The following is a 21,477-nucleotide window of genomic DNA, read 5'->3' as shown; positions in this document are numbered from 1 at the left end:
GTTTTTATTAAATCAGTTCATTTGAATGGTTTATTAAAAAAAGTTTTCCTGAAGTCCTTATGTAGCATTTTATTTAATAAATAACATTTATTTTTGTGATGAAATAAACTATGGTTCAAAAGATTCTTTAATGTTTTTGAAAGCTCTCTTATGTGCACCAAGGCTGCATTTATATGACCAAAATATAGTAAAAACAGTAAAATTGTGAAATATCATTACAATTTAAAATAGCTGTTTTCTAAATTAATATATTTTAAAATTTAATTTATTTCTGTGATGCAAAGCTGAATTTTCAGCATCATTACTCCAGTCTTCAGTGTCACATGATCCTTCAGAAATCATTCTAATATGCTGATTTGGTGCTAAAAAAACATTTTCTATTATTATTGATGTGTAAAACCGTTATGTTGCTTAATATATATATATATATATATATATATATATATATATATATATATATATATATATATATATATATATATATATATATTTTTTTTTTTTTTTTTTTTTTTTTTTATAACAGTAGGCTAACAGAGTAGTACGTCCAAAAACATAATATTTGAAAAACGGTGAAAAGTACCTGAATGAGATTCTGGAGTGCAAATTCAGTGGATACTTTACCATCCCATGAGGCCGAGGGAGAGGATTTATGAATGGAAGTGAAGCAACACAACTGATTCTGTAGGTCATGTGACAGTGACAAAATAGTATGTCCAAATTTCATTCATACTACCCATATGCATACTATAAAGAACACACTTTTTTATGAATGAAGGGCTGTGCCAACAAATGAAGAGCATGACAAACACCCCACCATTTTTAAAAATTCATCCTCAAAGCAAAGATATTAGAAAAGAGATGGACTTTGTCCTGCTCGTCGGATATACAATATAATTAAATGGCTTACTTTCAAAATAGTGTGTAATTTCTTTTGGTTTCCATGTTTAAAGACTGCAGATAAGTTTACATTTTAATGCACTTTTAAAGTTTGAATCACATTTAAAGCATAATTTCTGCACTGTGCATTTCTGCATAACCTACATAACTGTCGGTGGTAAAAAAATTGCCACCATCACAGCCCTATTCAAATGTAGTACCTAATCAGACAGTATGTGATTTCGTTCGCAGCGTGTGTGTTTTGATGACTTCTTACTCACAGGAAATGCTGTTAGCAGAATGGGTGGGTCAGGTTTCATAGCTCTCTGCTGTTGCAAGGAGAATTTTGCCATCAGGATATCCCACAGCAAAGGGTTTATCAACACTGTACCAGGCCAAACACTGAGGTGCTGAACAGAAGAAGGAAAAAGACAGTTCATTCACAACAAAAGGAATCAAATTAAAATACAGAGATCTTCAGCACTTTTTAATGCCACCAACCTTCCTTCCTGTGGCAGTGAGTGAGCTCTGTTTTCTCCACCCTCAAGTGCTCTGTGACCTCCAGCCAGCAGAGGGACCCGTCCAGCCGGCCCACCAGCAGACTCTCAGGAGGGTTGACCTGACTACAGGCTTCCTGACTGAGGAACGGAGTGGAGGTCTGTACCCACGAAAGCGCCGTGACCCAGGACGACTGAGCCTCTATGTGTGCCTGAGTACCTACAGGAAACCAAATAAAGGTGTTCGTACTACAACCAATTTGTCCAGGACATATTCAGATGAAAATGATATTATTAGTCAAGACAAGCATCACTGATAAAGATAATAAAATGAGTGAAAAACATCCCATAGAAGACCCTAGCAACTGCATAGCAACTACCCCCATCATTCTAGTATCTTAATGGCAACTTTTTCCAAAGACAAATGCCACATTTTTGGCAAAAATGTCAATATAAATAAATAAATGAATGTCAATATAAATAAATGTCAATATAAATAAATAAATGGTTAATATTTTAATTTTAATAATATTTGTTTAAATAAATCTTTAATAAATATTTTCCTCCACCCACATTCAGTTACATCCAGTGTGGTTATTGTAACACAAAAGTAAACCTAAAAAAAAAGTATTAAAAATCGTTTTCAGTAATTGAAATACAGTTCAAAAAAAAAAAAAAAAAAAAGTATAAATGTATACTAATATTTGGTTAGTTTATCTTTTTATATTTCTAGTTTCATTTTAATTTCAGTTAATGTTTAAGTAATTAAAAATATAAATAAATACGATAATGGTATTTAAATAATACTATAATACCACTGGTTACATCAGCAAAAAGGTTGTTTCAGAGTCAAAGAAAGTTATTTTGATGCTAGATTATGGGTAACTTTTTTTTTTCCCTTTAGAATAATATGCACTGATGTATTGTGCACAATAAGACCAGGAATAGAGATAATTTCGTATTCATGGAGTCTTCATACTATTACAATCAACTATAAAGTACATTATACCTGTTGGATTACACATAAGACTTGGCAGCAGTAGCGCTGTAACTGTGTGTGTGGATATGTGACAGTGGGATGCTGGTCTGACCGTTGACAGTCCAGATGTTGATGAGTTTGTTCTGGAAGGCGGCCAGTAGAGTTCCCCCTGCGCTCCACAATACGGCGGACAGCAGATGAGATCCCATCGACCCATCTGAGCTCTGAGCGTCCTCACTGCAGGGAAGACACACACAAACACAGAGCTGTCAGAGCCCAAAGCATCCATTTCTATCTCATTCTACAGAAAATAATTTCCCATCAGACCTGTGAAACATTTGGATTTCTCCCTGTCCTAATCAAAGAGACGAAAAGCAAGGAGCCTGTCTCACCTGACGCTGCAGGTGTGTGTGTGCTGCAGCTCTGTTGTGTTTGGCGTTATGGCCCACAGACGAACGGTTCCGTCCTGTGAGCCGGTGGCCAACAGACCTTGTTCTGCATTCCAGCTGCAGCTGCTCACCTACAAACACAACAGCCAATTAGAAACAAGTCAAGACCTTCTGTGATGCCCTGGACAAAGTTCACAGTAAGAATAGCTCTTTTTATATTAGCATTTATATAACTAATATTATTAAAATACTAGTATTTTGATAATTTTAATACATCCTTGCTGAATAAAAGCAGTATTTCTTTAAGAAAAAACCTTATTTGACCCCAAATATATAGTTAAATACATACAGGAGATCTAGCATGTTTCTTTAAGCGTTGTATCTACGTCCTCTTTACCCTGTTCTGATGTCCTTCCAGCTTCCTTATGGGGCACTTGCGCAGATCTCCGGCCATGTCACTGTATGTCTGGGGTCTGCCGGTGTTGTCTTTCTCAGAAACTGCCAGGGCCTGGACCAGCTGTTGTGCCGCCCACTGACGATGTCTGCTGGTCAGCCTGGCCGACAGGGCACAGGCAGCGAGCGCATTAGCCAGCTCCAGCGGTCCGACACGCACTCCCGCCTGAGAGAGAGGCAGACCTGAGGGTGGAGGGCTTCCTCCTTCTGTCCAATGACATGTGGCATTAATTAGGATAAATTAATAGCAAATTTTTTATTGGTAATTAAGATTGATATATGAGTAGATAAACGAGTCGTTAGAAACAAAACCAGCAGGGTTCCCAAAACTTTGGACCACTGTTCATGAGTTTTTCATTCATTCGTGATTACTGGAAATTAATTTCTTTGTTTATTTATTTATTTTTGTAGAGACTGCATTCTCAAGGAACACTTTCTAACCAATGACATATTTTAGAAATAAAATATTTAAATTTACTATAGAACTTTCCTTATTATGACTTTTCCAGTCCTGGAATTCATAATGTTAAATATCCCTGATACTTCAATAAACAGTTTAAGAAAAAAAATAAATAAATCCTGATACTTACAGGATTTCAATGACAGTGGGACTTATGAAAGTTAATAAGACAACAAACAAACAAACAAAAACCTGAATAATTAATTAAATAATAGAAAAATTTAAAATTTAAATAAATTATTTTTTTTTTAAATATCCTGATACTTCATTCTGATACTGAAAATTGTATGAATGTTTAATTAAATTACTAAAAATTTTAACTTAAAATGTAATAATAAAAATTTAATTCACTTCAATAAACAGTTTATGAAAAAAAAAAAAAAAAATCCTGATACATACAGGATTTCCATTAAAGTGTTACTTATGAAAGTGGGACTTATGAAAAGTGTGTGAATGTTTTATTAGATTACTGATATTTTAACTTAAAATGTAATAATAAAATATAAAATTAAAATATCTTCATACTTGCAGTATTTCCATGACAAAATAATAATTAAATAATCAAAATATAAAAAAATAATTAAATTAAATCACTTAATAAAAAAAAAAAATCATTTATTTATTAAATTTAATTCATTTATTATATTATTGAAATATTAACTTAAAATGTCAATTGGTCGATTAATCATTTTATGTTCAAGTGGTTTGACTGACAATAAAGTTTGGGAATCCCTGGTCTAAACTAAACAAAATGCTTATGAAACATAAAATACAAAAAAAAAAAAAGAAGATAAAATTATAAAATATAATATAAAAAAATAACTGAAATCATAAAACATAGGGCTGAGACAATAAATCGATTCTCGATTTGCGATACAATGATTCTAGATGGATTCTGATATTTTCCGAATGTATCGTGATTCTCTCTGGAATCGATTCTGAGCTTAGTTTTTAACAGAAGAATGGCATTCATTGTATCGAGAATCGATTTATTGTCCCCAGCCCTAATAAAATATATGTACACGTTTGAGTCTAGAATTTTTTTTTACCCTTTGATTCAGCGGATTCGCTTCTTTCCACTTTGTAACGGTATCGGACACCTTTCTCTGTCAGGAGGGACACCAGACTCTGTGTGACCAGGAAAGTGGGTGGGGTCAGTTCTCTCGGCTCCTGCAGCGCCCCCTTCAGGGCGGAGCTTTGCCTCATTCTCTGCTGCGGATCAGTGATAGCACTGATGTTCATCCCTGTAGCTGCTGCCATGAGATCCTGAGAGGAAGGACATGCAGGTGAGACAGCATGATTAGGAAGAAGACAGGATGATTAAATGAGCTTAACGGAGAGAATGATGAAGAGCGTAGCAAGGATAATGAGGTGAGAAACATTAGCAGAGGAGTTGAGAGGAAGGAGAGAGAGTGTGTGTACCTGAGTGCAGATGTCTACTAACTCTCTGTAGGCAGCAGGACTGTGGGACACTAAACTGCCGATCGCTGAGCTGAGGAAGGACAGAAAGGCGGAGCCTGTGTGATCGCTCACAGAGCCACGCCCCATCCCCTGCTGGTCCACACCTGTGTGGACACGCCCCCCTGCTGCCAGACACATCAGTCGCACCAGGATACGGATGTCAGCCAGACCCAGAGCTTCCAGACCACTGGACTGATTACACACTGAACTACTGAAACACACAGGGACAGAGGGAGCTTTGAGAGACATCGTAATGTACAATAACATTGTGTATATACATATGTATATAAAAACAGACTATGCTGTGATGTAATGGAAGTAGCAACAGATCATGTGTTTCGTATTATGTACATCCAAAAAACAGATTACTGAAAAAGAAAAAATGAAGGGCGGGGGCTTGGTTCTATCCATATGATGTTGATTATTTTCTGTAATGGTCTGTGAGTTGTTTTGTTGTTGTTGTTTTTAGTTTTTGATCAATAAAAGAATAATTTTAATAGAACACCAGAAATCAACAGATTATCATAGTAATTTGTATTTGTGTGAAAAATATTTACAATTGTGGGCTAATAAAGCAATAAGCCCCAAGAAGCCGTGGTTTACAGTGAATTCATAACTGCTAAGGGGCGTTGTTAGGCACGACATGGAGCGGAGTGCCTAAAACCCCCCTAGCTTTTATAAATTCACTGAAAACCACGGCTTCATGGGGCTTATTGCTTTTATAAAATGGTTACCACACAATACAAACATTAATGCCAAAAAATAGGCTATGTATCAATGCAACTTTCATGAGGTAAAATCACTAAAAGCCTTCATTCCACTGGAAAAACTAGTCCCAGACTGTGAACAGCAAAAGAAGTTACATTATTATGCCATTAAATGCCAGCAAAGACTGTCTTTATGAGAGTGTCAGTCAGTAGCGAAGACTTTTACATTGAAAGGACCGAAACTTGTGAACACAATTCAGTGTGTTTTGTCGTTTCAATTAACAATATCAGACATAACATATGTTTACGTTGCTAAGAGTGGTTGCTAAAGGTGTTGTGTAGTGATCAAAGTCCCTTTAAGACAAGTCATTTCACTCGGCGGCCATCTTTGAAATGCCTCTCGGGCATCCAAGTGCAGCTCCTATCTCTTTGAATGGGGAAACATCAAATTCTCCAAAGCTGTTTACCAAGCTTTCGATTAAACTTCATATTTGAAATCACCAATGAAATCTGACAACAACTGTCTCATAAATTTTGTTTCTAAACGCTCGAATCATGACAAAAAACAATATTTTTCAGGCTGGTTCAAGCTAATGCGCATGCACAGTCTGACTGAACCGGAGCTTCTAACGGCCACCGCAATGACGCGATGACTTTTCTTATTTAGAAGGTGGGACTTATTCCGCCATATTGCGCGATGCACTTTCTCCTATTCAAAACAGTACGAGTGACGCATCTTGTGTTATTCTATAGTCTTTGGTAGTGATACACAGAACCGTTGGGTGAAGCAGTCATATCCGTGTTTTATCGTGAATAAATCAGAATTAAGGAACTAACCGTTTTATAAAAACCATTAAAAATTCTGTGAAATGGATTTAGATATAATAAAACATTTTAAATAATGCTGAAAGTACTATATTGGTAGTTGAAAATATAATAAAATATAATAAAACTATTTGATTTTGAATTTTCTGTATTATCTTTATGGTTAGTTTTTTTTTTAGGAAGGAAAGTCTGAGGGGAAAAAACAATCGGAAAAAGAATCATCACAGTATTTCGGATTCATTGTGAAGTTAATTACAGAGAACAATGTGATATTTTCGATATTCCCTGAATTGCTGGTGAGTTATTTAGGGGGCTTCTAAACCATTAAAACATCTTGGAAAAATCAGTCAGAATTTGACAGATCGTCACAGTAAGGAAATTCTGGATTCGTGTGAAGGAGCTTATGATTGTGAGAATGCATTGTGCAGAATGGATTTAAATAAAGCAAACTGTGTTAAACAGAACTGAGAGTACTATACTTGTATTAGTATTTGAAATAATTAACAAATTGTTCAAATAAAATTAGAGGTCCAAGGGAAGGGTAAATCTTTTGTGAATGATGGTTGTGATGTTGACGGGTGAATGATGGAATTCTGCATTTACGGCTCAGATTCCGGCCAGGTCAGTCGGACACTGATGGATCAATCACAGTATGACATGTCAGATTCGCTGTGAAGGAGTTCACAGAGCAGATGATATTCTGCAGGGAAGTCAGGTGGAGATGTGCAAGTGGTTGTTACCTGGAGGAGGTCTGTGAGAGAGCTCTCATCACCATACTGTAGGCCAGCAGGATCTGAGCTGTGGAAGTGACTCTCCTCAGAGCCAACAGTCTCTCCTGGGGCTCCCGAAGGGAAGCTGCCTGCTCTCCTAGACTCAGAGGAACTGAGGAGCTCTTCAGCTCGGTGCTAACAATACCTACACACAATAAATAAACAACAATGTGCTGCATTTCACTGTGATTTTGGGAATGTCTTGGACAATGTTAAACATAGCTGTTGAATATGAAAATATTACCTTTGTAAAGCAGGTTGTTGTCGCCACTGACCAAGCCACTGACCAGAGCTCCTAGAGGGTCGTGTTCCATGAAGGGGATGGGGTCGGGCACGGGCTTCTTCTCACTCAAACCCAAAGGTCTCAGAAGAATCCCAAAGTCCTCCAAACCTGTAAGCCGGTCCGAGTCTGAGTCTTCCTGGTTACCTGGATCCCACTCATCTAACACACACACACACAAACATTCAAATCATTACACATTAATTCAAGGCAAGACACCCCTGGTATACAGTAGTTTAACCCCTTAACGCTTGGCACTGTTTTTATTTATTGCCTTTTTTTTATATCAAATATTTTTTGTAATCATCATAAATTAGGTATCATTCGAAAGCTTAAAAACTGGGTTCATTTTTAACAGAAAAATAACCGCACAAATACCTTCTGATGTACCATCCAACTGACCAATCAGATCAGACGCCAAACCTCTTCCCCTGAAAAAAAAAAAACATCTGGGTTGCTATACAGAAAAAGGAAATGCCTACAACATACTCATAATTTCCTCATCTTCACCTATCCTGTTTGGAGTTCATAACGCCCAGGTTGGAGGCAAGATACTTTTCCCTGCATGCACTGCACAGGAGGTAGTATGGGCTCCCTGATCCGCATTCGCCTCCAAACCAGCCGTCCACGTAGGCCCCGTTGCTGCGGTAACCACGGCGACCGGCACTCTGACCGCAACCCGGGTGGTGACGCTTCATGTGGTTGTTGAACTGCAGGGTGAGAGTGTTACACAGCTCACACTCCACCATCTCATGGGGTTCTGGGTGCTCTTCTCTTCCCTGAGACAAAACAGAAATGAAAAATACATTCATATATGGACAAATAATATTCACACAACAGAACAATAGACAGATAGAATACAACAAACAACAGGAATAATACATGAAAGAACAGAATGATAAAGTGATAAATGATAGAATGAAAAACAATAAATTATATTTTATTGAAATATAAAATGGTTTTATGAATGGAAAAAATGGTAAATGGAGAATGATGCACAATGAATAAATAGAACGATCGACCGATAGATAGAACGATAGAATGATAGATAGAACGATAGATAGAACGATAGATAGATAGAACGATAGATAGATAGATAGATAGATAGATAGATAGATAGATAGAAGATAGATAGACAGAACGATAGATAGAACGATAGATAGATAGATAGATAGATAGATAGATAGATAGATAGATAGATAGACAGAACGATAGATAGACAGAACGATAGATAGACAGAACGATAGATAGATAGAACGATAGATAGATAGAACGATAGATAGATAGATAGATAGATAGATAGATAGATAGATAGAACGATAGATAGATAGATAGAACGATAGATAGATAGAACGATAGACAGAACGATAGATAGACAGATAGATAGATAGATAGATAGATAGAACGATAGATAGATAGATAGATAGATAGAACGATAGATAGATAGAACGATAGACAGAACAATAGATAGATAGACAGAACGATAGATAGAACAATAGATAGATAGATAGAACGATAGACAGAACGATAGATAGAACGATAGATAGATAGAACGATAGATAGAACGATAGATAGAACGATAGATAGATAGAACGATAGATAGATAGAACGATAGAACAAAAGAACGATAGATAGATAGAACGATAGAACAAAAGAACGATAGATAGATAGATAGATAGATAGATAGATAGATAGATAGATAGATAGATAGATAGATAGAGTCTCCAGCACCTCTACCATCCACAGCGTGTCCCTCTCAGAGGTGATGAACTCTGGGGTGAGCAGCTCCTCATAGGGCTCTTCATGGTACGGATCATCCATGTAGCCCAGCTCTGAGTCCTCCTCAGCAGCAAATGGGTGCGTTTCAGCCCGCTCTGGCCACTCTGCCACTCCCACGTCCTGTCTGTACAGTGTTGGGATAGGACTGGGTGACGGGGAGTCTGAAACAGACAAGAGAAGGGAGCAAACTTCAGGGCAGAATCACTGAAATGTGTCCTTCTCAACGTATGGTACTCTCTGAGTAATCAGTTCACATCCACATACAGTTACATATCCATGTACACTACCATTTAAAAGTTGGAGGTCAGTAAGATATTTAAAGGGATAGTTCACCCAAAAATGAAAATTTGATGTTTATCTGCTTACCTCCAGGGCATCCAAGATGTAGGTGACTTTGTTTCTTCAGTAGAACACAAATGATGATTTTTAACTCCAACCGTTGCCGTCTGTCAGTCGTATAATGCGAGTGGATGGGAACTTGAACAATAAGAGTTGAAAAAACATGCACAGACAAATCCAAATTAAACCCTGCGCCTCGTGACGACACATTGATGTCCTAAGACACGAAACGATCAGTTTGTGCGAGAAACAGTATTTATATAATTTTTACCTCTAAAACACCACTATGTCCAACTGCGTTCAGCACTCGCTTAGTGAGGTCTGATCGCGCTCTGACAACTGAAGTGATGTCTAGCACTCATTGAAGTATAAGCACGAGACATCACTGCCGTTGTCAGAGCACGATCAGACCTCACTAAGCGAGTGCTGAACGCAGTTGGACATAGTGGTGTTTTAGAGGTAAAAAATGATATAAATACTGTTCGGTTTATCGCACAAACCGATCGTTTTTCGACTCTTATTGTTCGAGTTCCCATTCACTCCCATTATTTGACTGACAGACGGCAGCGGTTGCAGTTAAAAATCATCATTTGTGTTCTACTGAAGAAACAAAGCCACCAGGATGCCCTGGGGGTAAGCAGATAAACATCAAATTTTCATTTTTGGGCGAACTATCCCTTTAATGTTTCTTAAAGAAGTCTCACCTGCTGCATGTATTTGATTAAAAATACAATAAAAACAGTCATACTGTGAAATAGTATTACAATTTAAAATAACATCTATTTTAACAATTTTAATAATGTAATTTATTCCTGTGAAAGCTGAATTTTCAGCATCATTATTCCATTCTTCAGTGTCACATGATTCTTCAGAAATCAATCTAATATGCTGATTTGATGCACGAGAAACATTTCTTATTATCAATATTAAAAACAAAAAATTTTGCAGAAACCATGACAAATGTTTTTTCAAGATCCTTTGAAGAAACTTCAAAAGAACAGAATTTATTTGAAATAGAAAACTTTTGTAACATTATGTCTTTACTCACACTTTTGGTCAATTTGATGCATCCTTGATGAATAAAAGCATTAATTTCTTAAAAAAAAAAAAAACTTCTTGAACAGTAGTGTACTGTACGTCAGTGTTGTCAAAAGTACAGACCGCGATATCAAGTCGGTACTGAACTTTTAAAAATTTGATGCGCTGTTGAGCAGATTCATAAACACCTCTGATTGGCCATTGTGTTCATGCGCTCAACAGATATGTCTGTGATTGGCTACAATGATCAATGCACAGGAGCGTTTGAATTTGACAGCGTTTTGAAAGCGCTCAATGAAGAGCGTCAAATATCGCTCAAAGCGTCACATTTTTTTAAATTTAAGTACCGACTTGGTATCGAAGTCAGTACTTTTGACAACACTACTGTACATTAGTGCACACTGTGTGAAGATCTGACCTGCTCTCCTGAAGGATGTTCTCTGACCTACTCCGGACCGCTGTCTCCGTGCAGGTGGAGGTCTGTTCCTGGTGAGGTGAACATCTAAGAAGTTCTCTCTCTCCACCAAGTCCAAACCTGCTAATAGACTGGAAAACACATCAAAATACACACAGTGAATAAATACAATATTCCATGCAGTGTGCTCCGTTCTATACCATTTTTTATTGTTTAGGAAATTCAGTAGGTCATTGTGATCTTGAAACAGAAAATAAGCATACTGTGCTACTATAGATACTGTATACTAGAAATGCTCACAGTAGTATGCTATTCCAAAAACAGACACTAGATATGTTTCCATCTAAAGTTGCAAATTTAACTTGGGTGCAAAATTGGAATATCGCAAAAAATCCCTCCCATGTGTTCAACACAACAAACTCATCACTTCCTGGAAAATTAGCACAAAATATCTGTCATAAAAATGAAAGTTGCTGCAATTGTGGAAGCCACTCTGGCTCTTTTTTCATACATTAGAAGTGACTTGTGCCTCAGAACACACAGACAAAACACAATAAACCGTCATGTTAATGTATGCTGCGCTCTGAGGCGGATGCTGTTTGGGAATGCAATTGTGTGAAACAGTTCTAGACTAGGAGGTAATTATACCAAATTGTTTTGATGACAGACTTTGGGCTCAGGCATTTCAGAATGACTAAACCAACATTTGAGATGCTGTACAATAAATAGGTCTGCTGGTTAGTCCTGTTGATCTTTTTGTTGGGCAAAGAGGGATTTATTCTGTAAATGAGTTTTGATCGCAAACATAGCTACTAAAACCAAGAGGCAGTCACAATATCTTGCTATCAGTTGCGGTCGATTAATATGCAAGAGATGTGATTTATTTGTGGCTGGTTGAGATGTGGTGTATGTGTGAATTCACCTCTCGTTGGGTTCTCTGCTCTCCTGTAGGGTCAGAGGAGCAGGAGATTCAGGGCACTGGACCGTCTCTGGCCCTTCAGATGAGGGTGTATCAGTGGTGCCCCCTGCAGATGAGCTCTCTCCCGTCTGCTGGTCCTCTGCGATGGGGTGTTCCAGCATCCAGCTCGCCAGCACCTCGATGGTGCGCGAGTCCACCTCTCCAGTGACCCCTAAGAGATATCACAAAGAGGTCAGGGAGAATACAACAAAAAATTTTTGGACACACTTGGCTGAATATATGTTTCTTGTAAACTTAAAAACCGTATGGTTTGAAGGTGTATAATTAATGATTGAATTTAGTCATTTTGCAAGCAAAAATAAAAAAATCTATAAAATGTTACTATACTGCTCAAGAAAATGTAAGTATGCAATAAAAATGATACAAAAAAATATAGTGCATACACACACACACACTATATATACACACACACATATATACACATATATATACACACACATATATACACATACACAGTACAGTCCAAAAGTTTGGAACCACTAAGATTTTTAATGTTTTTAAAAGAAGTTTCGTCTGCTCACCAAGGCTACATTTATTTAATTAAAAATACAGTAAAAAACAGTAATATTGTGAAATATTATTACAATTTAAAATAACTGTTTTCTATTTGAATATATTTCACAAAGTAATTTATTCCTGTGATGCAAAGCTGAATTTTCAGCATCATTACTCCAGTCTTCAGTGTCACATGATCCTTCAGAAATCATTCTAATATGCTGATCTGCTGCTCAAGAAACATTTAATGTGTACAATTGTACAAAATATTTGTGTACAATATTTTTTTTTTTCAGGATTATTTGATGAATAGAAAGTTCAAAAGAACAGTGTTTATCTAAAATCTAATCTTTTGTAACATTATAAATGTCTTTACTGCCACTTTTGATTGATTTAATGCATCCTTGCTGAATAAAAGTATTCATTTCTTTCATTTCTTTTCAAAAAAATAAAAATAAAAATTCTTACTGACCCCAAACTTTTGAACGGTAGTGTATAATGCTACAGAAGCTTTGTATTTCAGATAAATGCTGTTCTTTTGAACTTTCTATTCATCAAGGAATCCTGAAAAAAAAGTACACAACTGTTTTCAACATTGAAAATAATCATAAATGTTTCTTGAGCAGCAAATCAGCATATTAGAATGATTTCTGAAGGATCATGTGACACTGAAGACTGGAGTAACGATGCTGAAAATTCAGCTTTGCATCACAGGAATAAATTACTTTGTCAAATATATTTAAATAGTACACAGTTATTTTACATTGTAATAATATTTCACAATATTACTGTTTTTTACTGCATTTTTAATTAAATAAATGTAGCCTTGGTGAGCAGACGAAACTTCTTTTAAAAACATTAAAAATCTCAGTGGTTCCAAACTTTTGGACTGTACTGTATATATATATATATATATATATATATATATATATATATATATATATATATATATATATATATATATATATATATATATATATATATACACACACACACACACACACACACACACACACACTGTATTTACACACACTTATATATGCGTGTATACACACACTTTTGATTTTGATTTTGATTGCAATAAGTATGCAAAAAATATGCAAAACATTATGAAAACATTTTGAAATAATTTACTTGAATTGCGAACATAACATTTATAACACTAAATAAGACTTCATGCGGTGCTCCACTAATATTTCCCATGATTCAGCAGAGTGTTCCAGTGGGGAAGAACAGTGAGGGGTAAATTGAAGCAGGATCTCACAGGGGAAGTGTAATGAGTGAATTACCAGTAAATAATTATTTAGTGACAAAAACAATCAAATGCAGTACAAAACTCAACATAATTATCCAATATTTCTATTTGTGAATGACTGTATTGTAATCACAGGTTTCTAATCTTTGAAAAATCAATAGAACTGACTACTGTAACAGTATTAGAGGAGTTTAACAGTCATCTAATAACATGGTTGACTCCTTCTTAAACAGGATGAGTCTAGATGTTGCAAGCACTTGTTGGTACCTGCTGCCTCCATGGCCCTGTAGATGTGACTCATTGAGAAGCCCATTTCAAGCAAGCGAACTGGGACAAACATTTGGGGCTGTTCTGAAGGACAGAAATAAAAATTATTAAGTGATGAATGAGAATGTGTCTGGGCTGGGCTGACTGATCCAGTCAGGAAAATATTATTTAATTATTTATTTATAAAATATCTGCATTTAAAAATAAAGCACAGATCAGTGTGCTAGAGAAGGCTGGGGACTTGGACTACAAATTCTATCATTATTCAATTATTCATTTATTTTTACTATGTTTTGTATTTATATTTTGTATTTTATATTTAATTTCATTTTTTATTTTATATTATAGTTTATACTTTATATTACATTTTATATTTCATTTATTTTACTTTACTTTATTACATTTAATAAAAGTTAAGATTTGAAACCACATTGAATCAGAAACCCGTTTCATTTAAATGAAAATAAACAAATGGAAAAAAAATTAAAATGAAAAAATAAATACGAAAGATAATTAATCTAAGTCACTAATCATATTTGTGATATTAACAATTAAAATAAAAAAGTTTCAGAATGTCTTATTTTTTTATTTATAAAACTTAAGTTTTATTTATTAATGTAATTAAATTTAATAATTTTTCAATTTACTTTTCACTGATATGCTGATAATATAATTAAATATATTAAGTTTAATGTACAAATTAGTATAATAATAATTTTGTGTTTACATAATATGTGTGTACTATGTATAATTATTTTATATATATATATATATATATATATATATATATATATATATATATATATATATATATATATATATATAAAATGCTATACTTATATATAAAATATTTATATTGGTAAAAATGCTCTACTTGTATATAAAATATTTATATATAATATACATGCACATTTTTCTTAAATATATACTGTATTATATATATGTACTGTATGTGTACTGTATGTTTTTAAGAAAAAATTGCATCTATATACTGTATATATAAATAAATATACATCATAATTTTACACAGTACACAAATATTTTATGTAAACACAAACTTTTATTTTGGATGCGATTAATAGCGATTGATCGTTTGACAGCAAATAATATATTATATTAATTATTACAAATATATTTATTTATTTACTTTATTATAATAACAATATTTTCATAAAAATTGCATAAAATTGCATAAAAATATACAAATATATGTATAGAAGCAATTGGTCTTGTATTTCTTTGTGAGATTCAAGGTGCAATTCAACTGGGTGTGAAGATGCACAAAAAAGGCAAACAAATTTCTTGCAATCAGTGAGTATACGACAAACAAAATAAATAAAAACTTCCAAAGCAAGACTCAAGTGTAAAACATGCTCAGGCCATCAGGGTTCAGTTAAAGGAGACGTCTCAACATCTGGTGCTACATAAAATCAATCTTGATGTTAGTTTATTAAAAAAACAAAAAACAAACAAACAAAACAGATAAATCGTGTCCAAGGACACCACATGCTAGAGATCCAGTTTTACTAGTCCCTTATATTCCACAAGTTTTTCTGGGTGTAATTAAACCTGCGCTGTCAGTCTTACCCACGGGGGTCCTGGTCTGACCGCAGGGCTCCAGGAAGCTGGTCTGCTGCTCAGTGAAGCCCTCACAGGACACTGAGCTCGTCAGGCTGAGCCCGGGGGGCAGAACTGGACTGTGGACGAGCCCTGCCAATGTGGGAAAACGGGCCAGCACCATCCGCCTAGAGGAGCCCAGCCACACACACATGCACACACACAGACACAGGAGAACCGCTAGCACCAGCTCTAGAGCAAACCTTCAGTATGAGCGCGTGTTATATTGAGGTGTTAATCACCCTAGTGTCATTCAGCCATGCTCAGCACTTGAGTTTAAGAGAGGAGCACGTGTTTGTGGGGTTAAAACACAGCTTTACACTCACACACTCACCTGTATTCTCACTCACACTCTCAGTAACCTGTGCGAGTGTGTGTGTCTCAGTTGACAGCGATCTGGAGTGAGAACATCCAGAAATGTCAGAGAGTTTACCGTGTGTGTGTGTTAGACTGAAACCCTTTGTCATGTTCCTTTCTTCAAAGTGACAGTGAATGGCACAGTAATTACAAACTGTACACTTTTTAAGTGCCAGAACAATTACCTTTCAGGAAATGTCATCAAAAAACTGGCATCAATTCATAGTACTTCATAATTATTTCACTAATTCATAGGTTCCTTTAAGGCCAATTCACTCTGCACAGGAAGACGACGACAGACACGTTCGCCGGGTTTTGTCGGAACAGTGTGTTACTCTTGTCTTCATCTGTCAAAGCCTGTTTTTGCAGATGGAGCATGTTGAATCGGCACTTGTCGGTTTGAGAAGTGACGTACAGTAACCTGGTGATTTTCCGTTTTTGTCTGCATCTGTCGGTGCGGTGTGAATTGGCCTTTATGATATACTTTTTTAAACTTGTATATACTTAAATAAAACTTTATGATATAACTTTAAAAAGTTTCTTTTGAGGTTCACATCAAGGAGTTTATGAGACCGATTTCTGTAAAAATATGAACTGCAAATAAATGTTGCAAAAAATGCTCTTCTGTGATTATTAACAAGTCTGCTGTTTAAATGATCATGCTCTATGAAATACGTACAATAGCTATTTTTTTTACTTGTATAAAGACAAAAATAATGTATTATATTATTTATGATAATATAATTATTATATTATTGTTGATTATATATTTTTAAAATAATACATTATATTATTGCTTAATATTTTCAATTCTATTCTATTTTTATTACATAATATGGTGACACTAGTGGTGCAGATATTGTACACTTCACCTTTGAGTGCTCACTGCAAAGAAATCATGGGCAGAATAGATTGGGATCAGACCAAAGAGAAACTCACTGTAGCAGGTTGATGGGCAGGAAAGGGTTAAAGTTCTCCAGGCCGTCAGCCTGCAGTGCGGTGAGGAGGGAGGCTGTGAGGTCATTGGTGGAGGGTGAAGCTGACTGGCCGAAGATGGCAGTGCCCTCAGAGCCATTGCTGTAAAGTGAGACCGAACTGGAGGATTTGGACACAGGCTGAGAGGAAGAGTGACCCCCTGAATCTATGTATACAAAAACACACATGAACAAGTGGTAATATTAATTAATACACAAGAAAACAAATCAATTATTATTAATTAATAATTATCAGCAGCAGCTGCAGCTATTTTTACAGACTTTTACTTTTCTAAGCCATATGAAATACTACTACTACAACTACAACTACTACTACTAATAATAATAATAAACAAAATTATATTAAATGATTAAATTATATTAAATATATAAATAATAAAAACCTAAATAAACAAACAGCAGATAAAAATAATAAATTTTATTGTAATTATTATTATTAGCTATTTTTACAGACTTTTGCCTTTCTAAACTATGATAATAATAATAATAATAATAATAAATAATAATATATTAAATTAAATTACAATGTTCAAATTATATTAATTAATTAAAAAACAAAAATAAACAGTAATAATAATAATAATAATAATAATAATAATAACAATAATACTGTATTAATAATAAATTACATTATTATGTTGGAATTATTAAATAAATAATTTAAAACAATAAATGTACAGTAGTAGCAGTAGTAGTAATAATAAATTACTAATATTTTTATATACAGTAGCTTAAAAAAAGCAAGTCTGTAAAAACAGCTAATAATAATACTGATATATTAATAATAATAATAATAATAATAATAATAATAATAATAATTAATTAATTAATTATATTAAAATGAAAACAAATAAACAAACATTAATAATAATAAATGTATAATTATTAGCTATTTTTACAGACTTTTGCCTTCCTAAACTATATGAAATAATAATAATATATTACAAAAATTTAATTATATGAATTCATAATTAAAGAACAAATAAACAGTAATAATAATAATAATAATTTTAATAGATATGTAGTAATAATAATAAAATAATAATAATGTATTAATAATATATTACGTTATTATATTAGAATTATTACATTATATTAATTAATAATAACAATAAATGGACAGTAATAATAATAATAATAATAATTATTATTATTATTATTATTATTATAATTATTATTATTATTTAGCTTACAAAGGTAAAAGTCTGTAAAAACAGCTAATAATAATAAAAATATTAATAATAATAACAATAATAATAATAAAATAAAAATAAATTAAATTATTATATTAAAATTAAAAACAAATAAACAAACAGTAATAATAACAATGTATTATTATGAAAATTACTACTACTACTACTATTACTACTACTACTACTACTACTACTACTACTACAACAACAACTACAACAACACCAAGTTCAGTTAACCATGCTTATTATTATTTTTAAACATTAAATGTGGTAAACAACTGAATAAACTGTATTCAGCATTTTATCTTCTTCACATGTTCATGCAAAATCAACAAACCTTTGTGTTCCTTGCTTCCATCCTCATGCAGTCTGTTCAGTGCTCCTTTAAAGATGATGATCTGGGCCCTCTCGAGGTCTGATAAAGCCATGGCCTGTTTAATCGGACAGGGTCTGACGGCCCACTTCACCATGCTCCGCACCACGAACTGCAGCACAGAGCGCAGCTCAGCGTTCTCCTCCCCACCAGCAGAGGTCCTCGCTGAGTCAGGGCTAGTTACGCTGACCCCTGCATCTGATTTGGGAACCAGGAGAAGATCTGTGAACTTCCCGCAGCTCAGAATGACAGCCAGAGATTTTAGCGCCCCCAAGAGGAGGTAGGAAATGCGGACTGCACGAAGTTCCAAAGCAAAGAAGTCCACCCTGGGTTGGGGTGCGAGTATTGGTGGACAGGGGGCGCTAGCACGTTCCTCGTTTGACTGTGTGAGGTTTCTGAACATGTCATCTGGGTTCTCCTCTCTCCTCTCTTCTGCGTTATTTCTGTCCTCAACCACCGGACAGCTCATTCCCTCTTCGTCCATCATAATGCGAGCGATGTCCTCGTCCAAACGTCTCTCCAGCTCACTACGCGGGCCGCCCTCCGAGCTGATTCGGTTCCGTGGCAACGCAGAAGTTCCAGATGATCCGGAAGGAAGCTCCTGTTCATTCAAGATGCCGGTCATCAGGATGAGGTCGAACAACACAGGCGCTTTGAGGCCACGGCAGCGGGACACGTCCAGCTGGGGGATGTCGCACGGCTCCAGGGAGGAAAGAGGTGTGTCGCTAGGTGACCAAGAATTCAGGAAGCTTTGGGTTAGTGGGACCACAGCAGGTCACAAGCAGTATGAAGATGAGGAGAGGAGTGAGACGGAAGGGGCAAGACAGAAATAAAAGAGTGGAAAGGAAAGGATACCATGATTAGAAAAAAATGAAGAGGACAAAAGACAATACAAGAAAAGGGAAGTGAAGAAATCGAAAAGGAAAAATGCATGCAACTGGCAAAAAGAACAGGACAGATATAACATACAAAATATACAAAAATTACAATGCCATCTGAACAGAGAACCCAATGACAGTGCTGGAGAACATTAAGTCATGGGGTAAAAATTTTTTTACTCTAAAACAAGGGTTTTAGGGCAAGGAGACCAAAATATGAGGGACCTCTTTCTTAAAATATAATGGCAGCTAAAAACGTTCATGCATTAAGATCCATTTGTTATGTGTGAGAAAATATTAAGCGTCATATTATAAGGACAACATCTTTTTTCTAAAATGTAATAATTGGCTTTTATTTTGTCACTGAATTAAATTAAAAACAAATTAATCAAATTTTATTAGTTGGAAAATGTGAGTATTTTTAAATGTATGTACCTTAGGGCTGCAAAATTATTACCCTGAAATCGCGCTTAAACCGGTCTGAACTCGCAAAGGCTGCGATTTATTTTATGCGCAGCTTGTCAGTGAAGCACGGCTCTGTGATCATTAGTAAATGCTGCTCTGTCTGAAAGCACTACGAGTTTGAGTTGCTCATAACGTGCATTTGAAAAAGCAACACGTGTCAAACATCTTTCCAAACGTGAAGCATTTATGAACCTCTTGTCCAACAAAAGAAATTTAGTAACATGTTTTTACTCCAAACTCACTTCATAGCGTCAGTTGAGTGTTTGAAAACATCCTTCTGTGAGATGATGTGGCTTCTTACAGAGAATAAGGCACACAACATATTATTTCATAGTATTCTACACAGTGATAAAGACTACGTCGATTAGCATTGCATTATAAATATACTTTATTGCGTGAGAGCGCCCTCTGGCTTTCAGATCACAGAGCCGCGCTTCACTGACAAGCTGAGCATTAAAAATAATAATAATAAAAAATAAAAAATAAAATAAAAAAAAACGCAGCCTTTGCCAAATCGCTTTCAGTTTATTTTCGATTAGTCGTGCAGCCCTAAAATAAATAAATAGATAAATATATATAAAAAGTAATTATACTGAATTTGGTAAATGTGTTAAATATATTGTATTACAAATAAGATACTTAAGTTACAGTAACATATAAATAGTAATTTCATAGTCTTGTTTCTCTTAAAGGTGCAGTGTGTAAATTTTAGCGGCATCTAGCGGTGAGGTTGCAAACTGCAACCAACGGAGCTCACCCCTCCCTTTCAGAGAAGCTACGGTGGCCGTCTGGCCGACACAAGACAAAGATGTCATCATCTGAGACAGCAGAGTACATTAGCCATTGAAGCAATGAGGTTTCTTCTTCTAACAAAGAACGGTCTCTGCTTCAAATAAACCAGATGACTACTACTACTACTTTGTACATATTCAATGTAGTGACGATGTAAGCTGCCTCTAAAAACGAACGATTTAGAAGAAAAACAACATCATGACGAAACATGCTCTGTAGAGTGTTTGTCCGTTTTGGGTTGCTGTAGAAACACGCTGACGCAAAATGACGACTTGACATGGAGGGGGACCCGCGGTGTATGAGATAGAAATGGCTCGTTCTAAGTTAATAAAAACACAATGGTACAAATGGCATATAATGTAAGGTCTTTATACACCACTGAAAACATAGTTATGTATATTATATTGCATTTCTGTCAATAGATCCTCCCAAATTTTACACATTGCACCTTTATATTTTTTGCAGACCCCCAAACACCCTCAGAACTCAGTTTGAAACTGTTTGTTTACACTGGGCATTTTTACAGTGAACTTTTTTCATTCT

At 35.1% G+C, this 21,477-nt stretch overlaps 1 protein-coding gene across 1 annotated transcript in view; it reads right to left on the bottom strand.

Moving 5' to 3' along the window:
• The window catches only part of LOC125252611 (probable E3 ubiquitin-protein ligase HERC1), an 87,520-nt gene that overhangs the window by 22,802 nt on the left and 43,241 nt on the right, over positions 1-21,477 (bottom strand). Inside the window, 19 exon segments of the mRNA XM_048166050.1 lie at positions 1,158-1,187; positions 1,189-1,286; positions 1,378-1,593; positions 2,465-2,589; positions 2,745-2,872; positions 3,139-3,401; positions 4,704-4,920; positions 5,077-5,323; positions 7,388-7,562; positions 7,662-7,859; positions 8,076-8,128; positions 8,208-8,476; positions 9,429-9,637; positions 11,272-11,399; positions 12,191-12,398; positions 14,265-14,348; positions 15,852-16,009; positions 17,178-17,379; positions 18,764-19,548. Of these exon segments, the coding sequence (XP_048022007.1) occupies positions 1,158-1,187; positions 1,189-1,286; positions 1,378-1,593; positions 2,465-2,589; positions 2,745-2,872; positions 3,139-3,401; positions 4,704-4,920; positions 5,077-5,323; positions 7,388-7,562; positions 7,662-7,859; positions 8,076-8,128; positions 8,208-8,476; positions 9,429-9,637; positions 11,272-11,399; positions 12,191-12,398; positions 14,265-14,348; positions 15,852-16,009; positions 17,178-17,379; positions 18,764-19,548 (3,793 nt within the window).

The sequence above is a fragment of the Megalobrama amblycephala genome, linkage group LG18, assembly GCF_018812025.1.
Source record: "Megalobrama amblycephala isolate DHTTF-2021 linkage group LG18, ASM1881202v1, whole genome shotgun sequence".
NCBI lineage: Eukaryota > Metazoa > Chordata > Actinopteri > Cypriniformes > Xenocyprididae > Megalobrama > Megalobrama amblycephala.
This window is presented reverse-complemented; position numbering and strand designations above follow the sequence as displayed.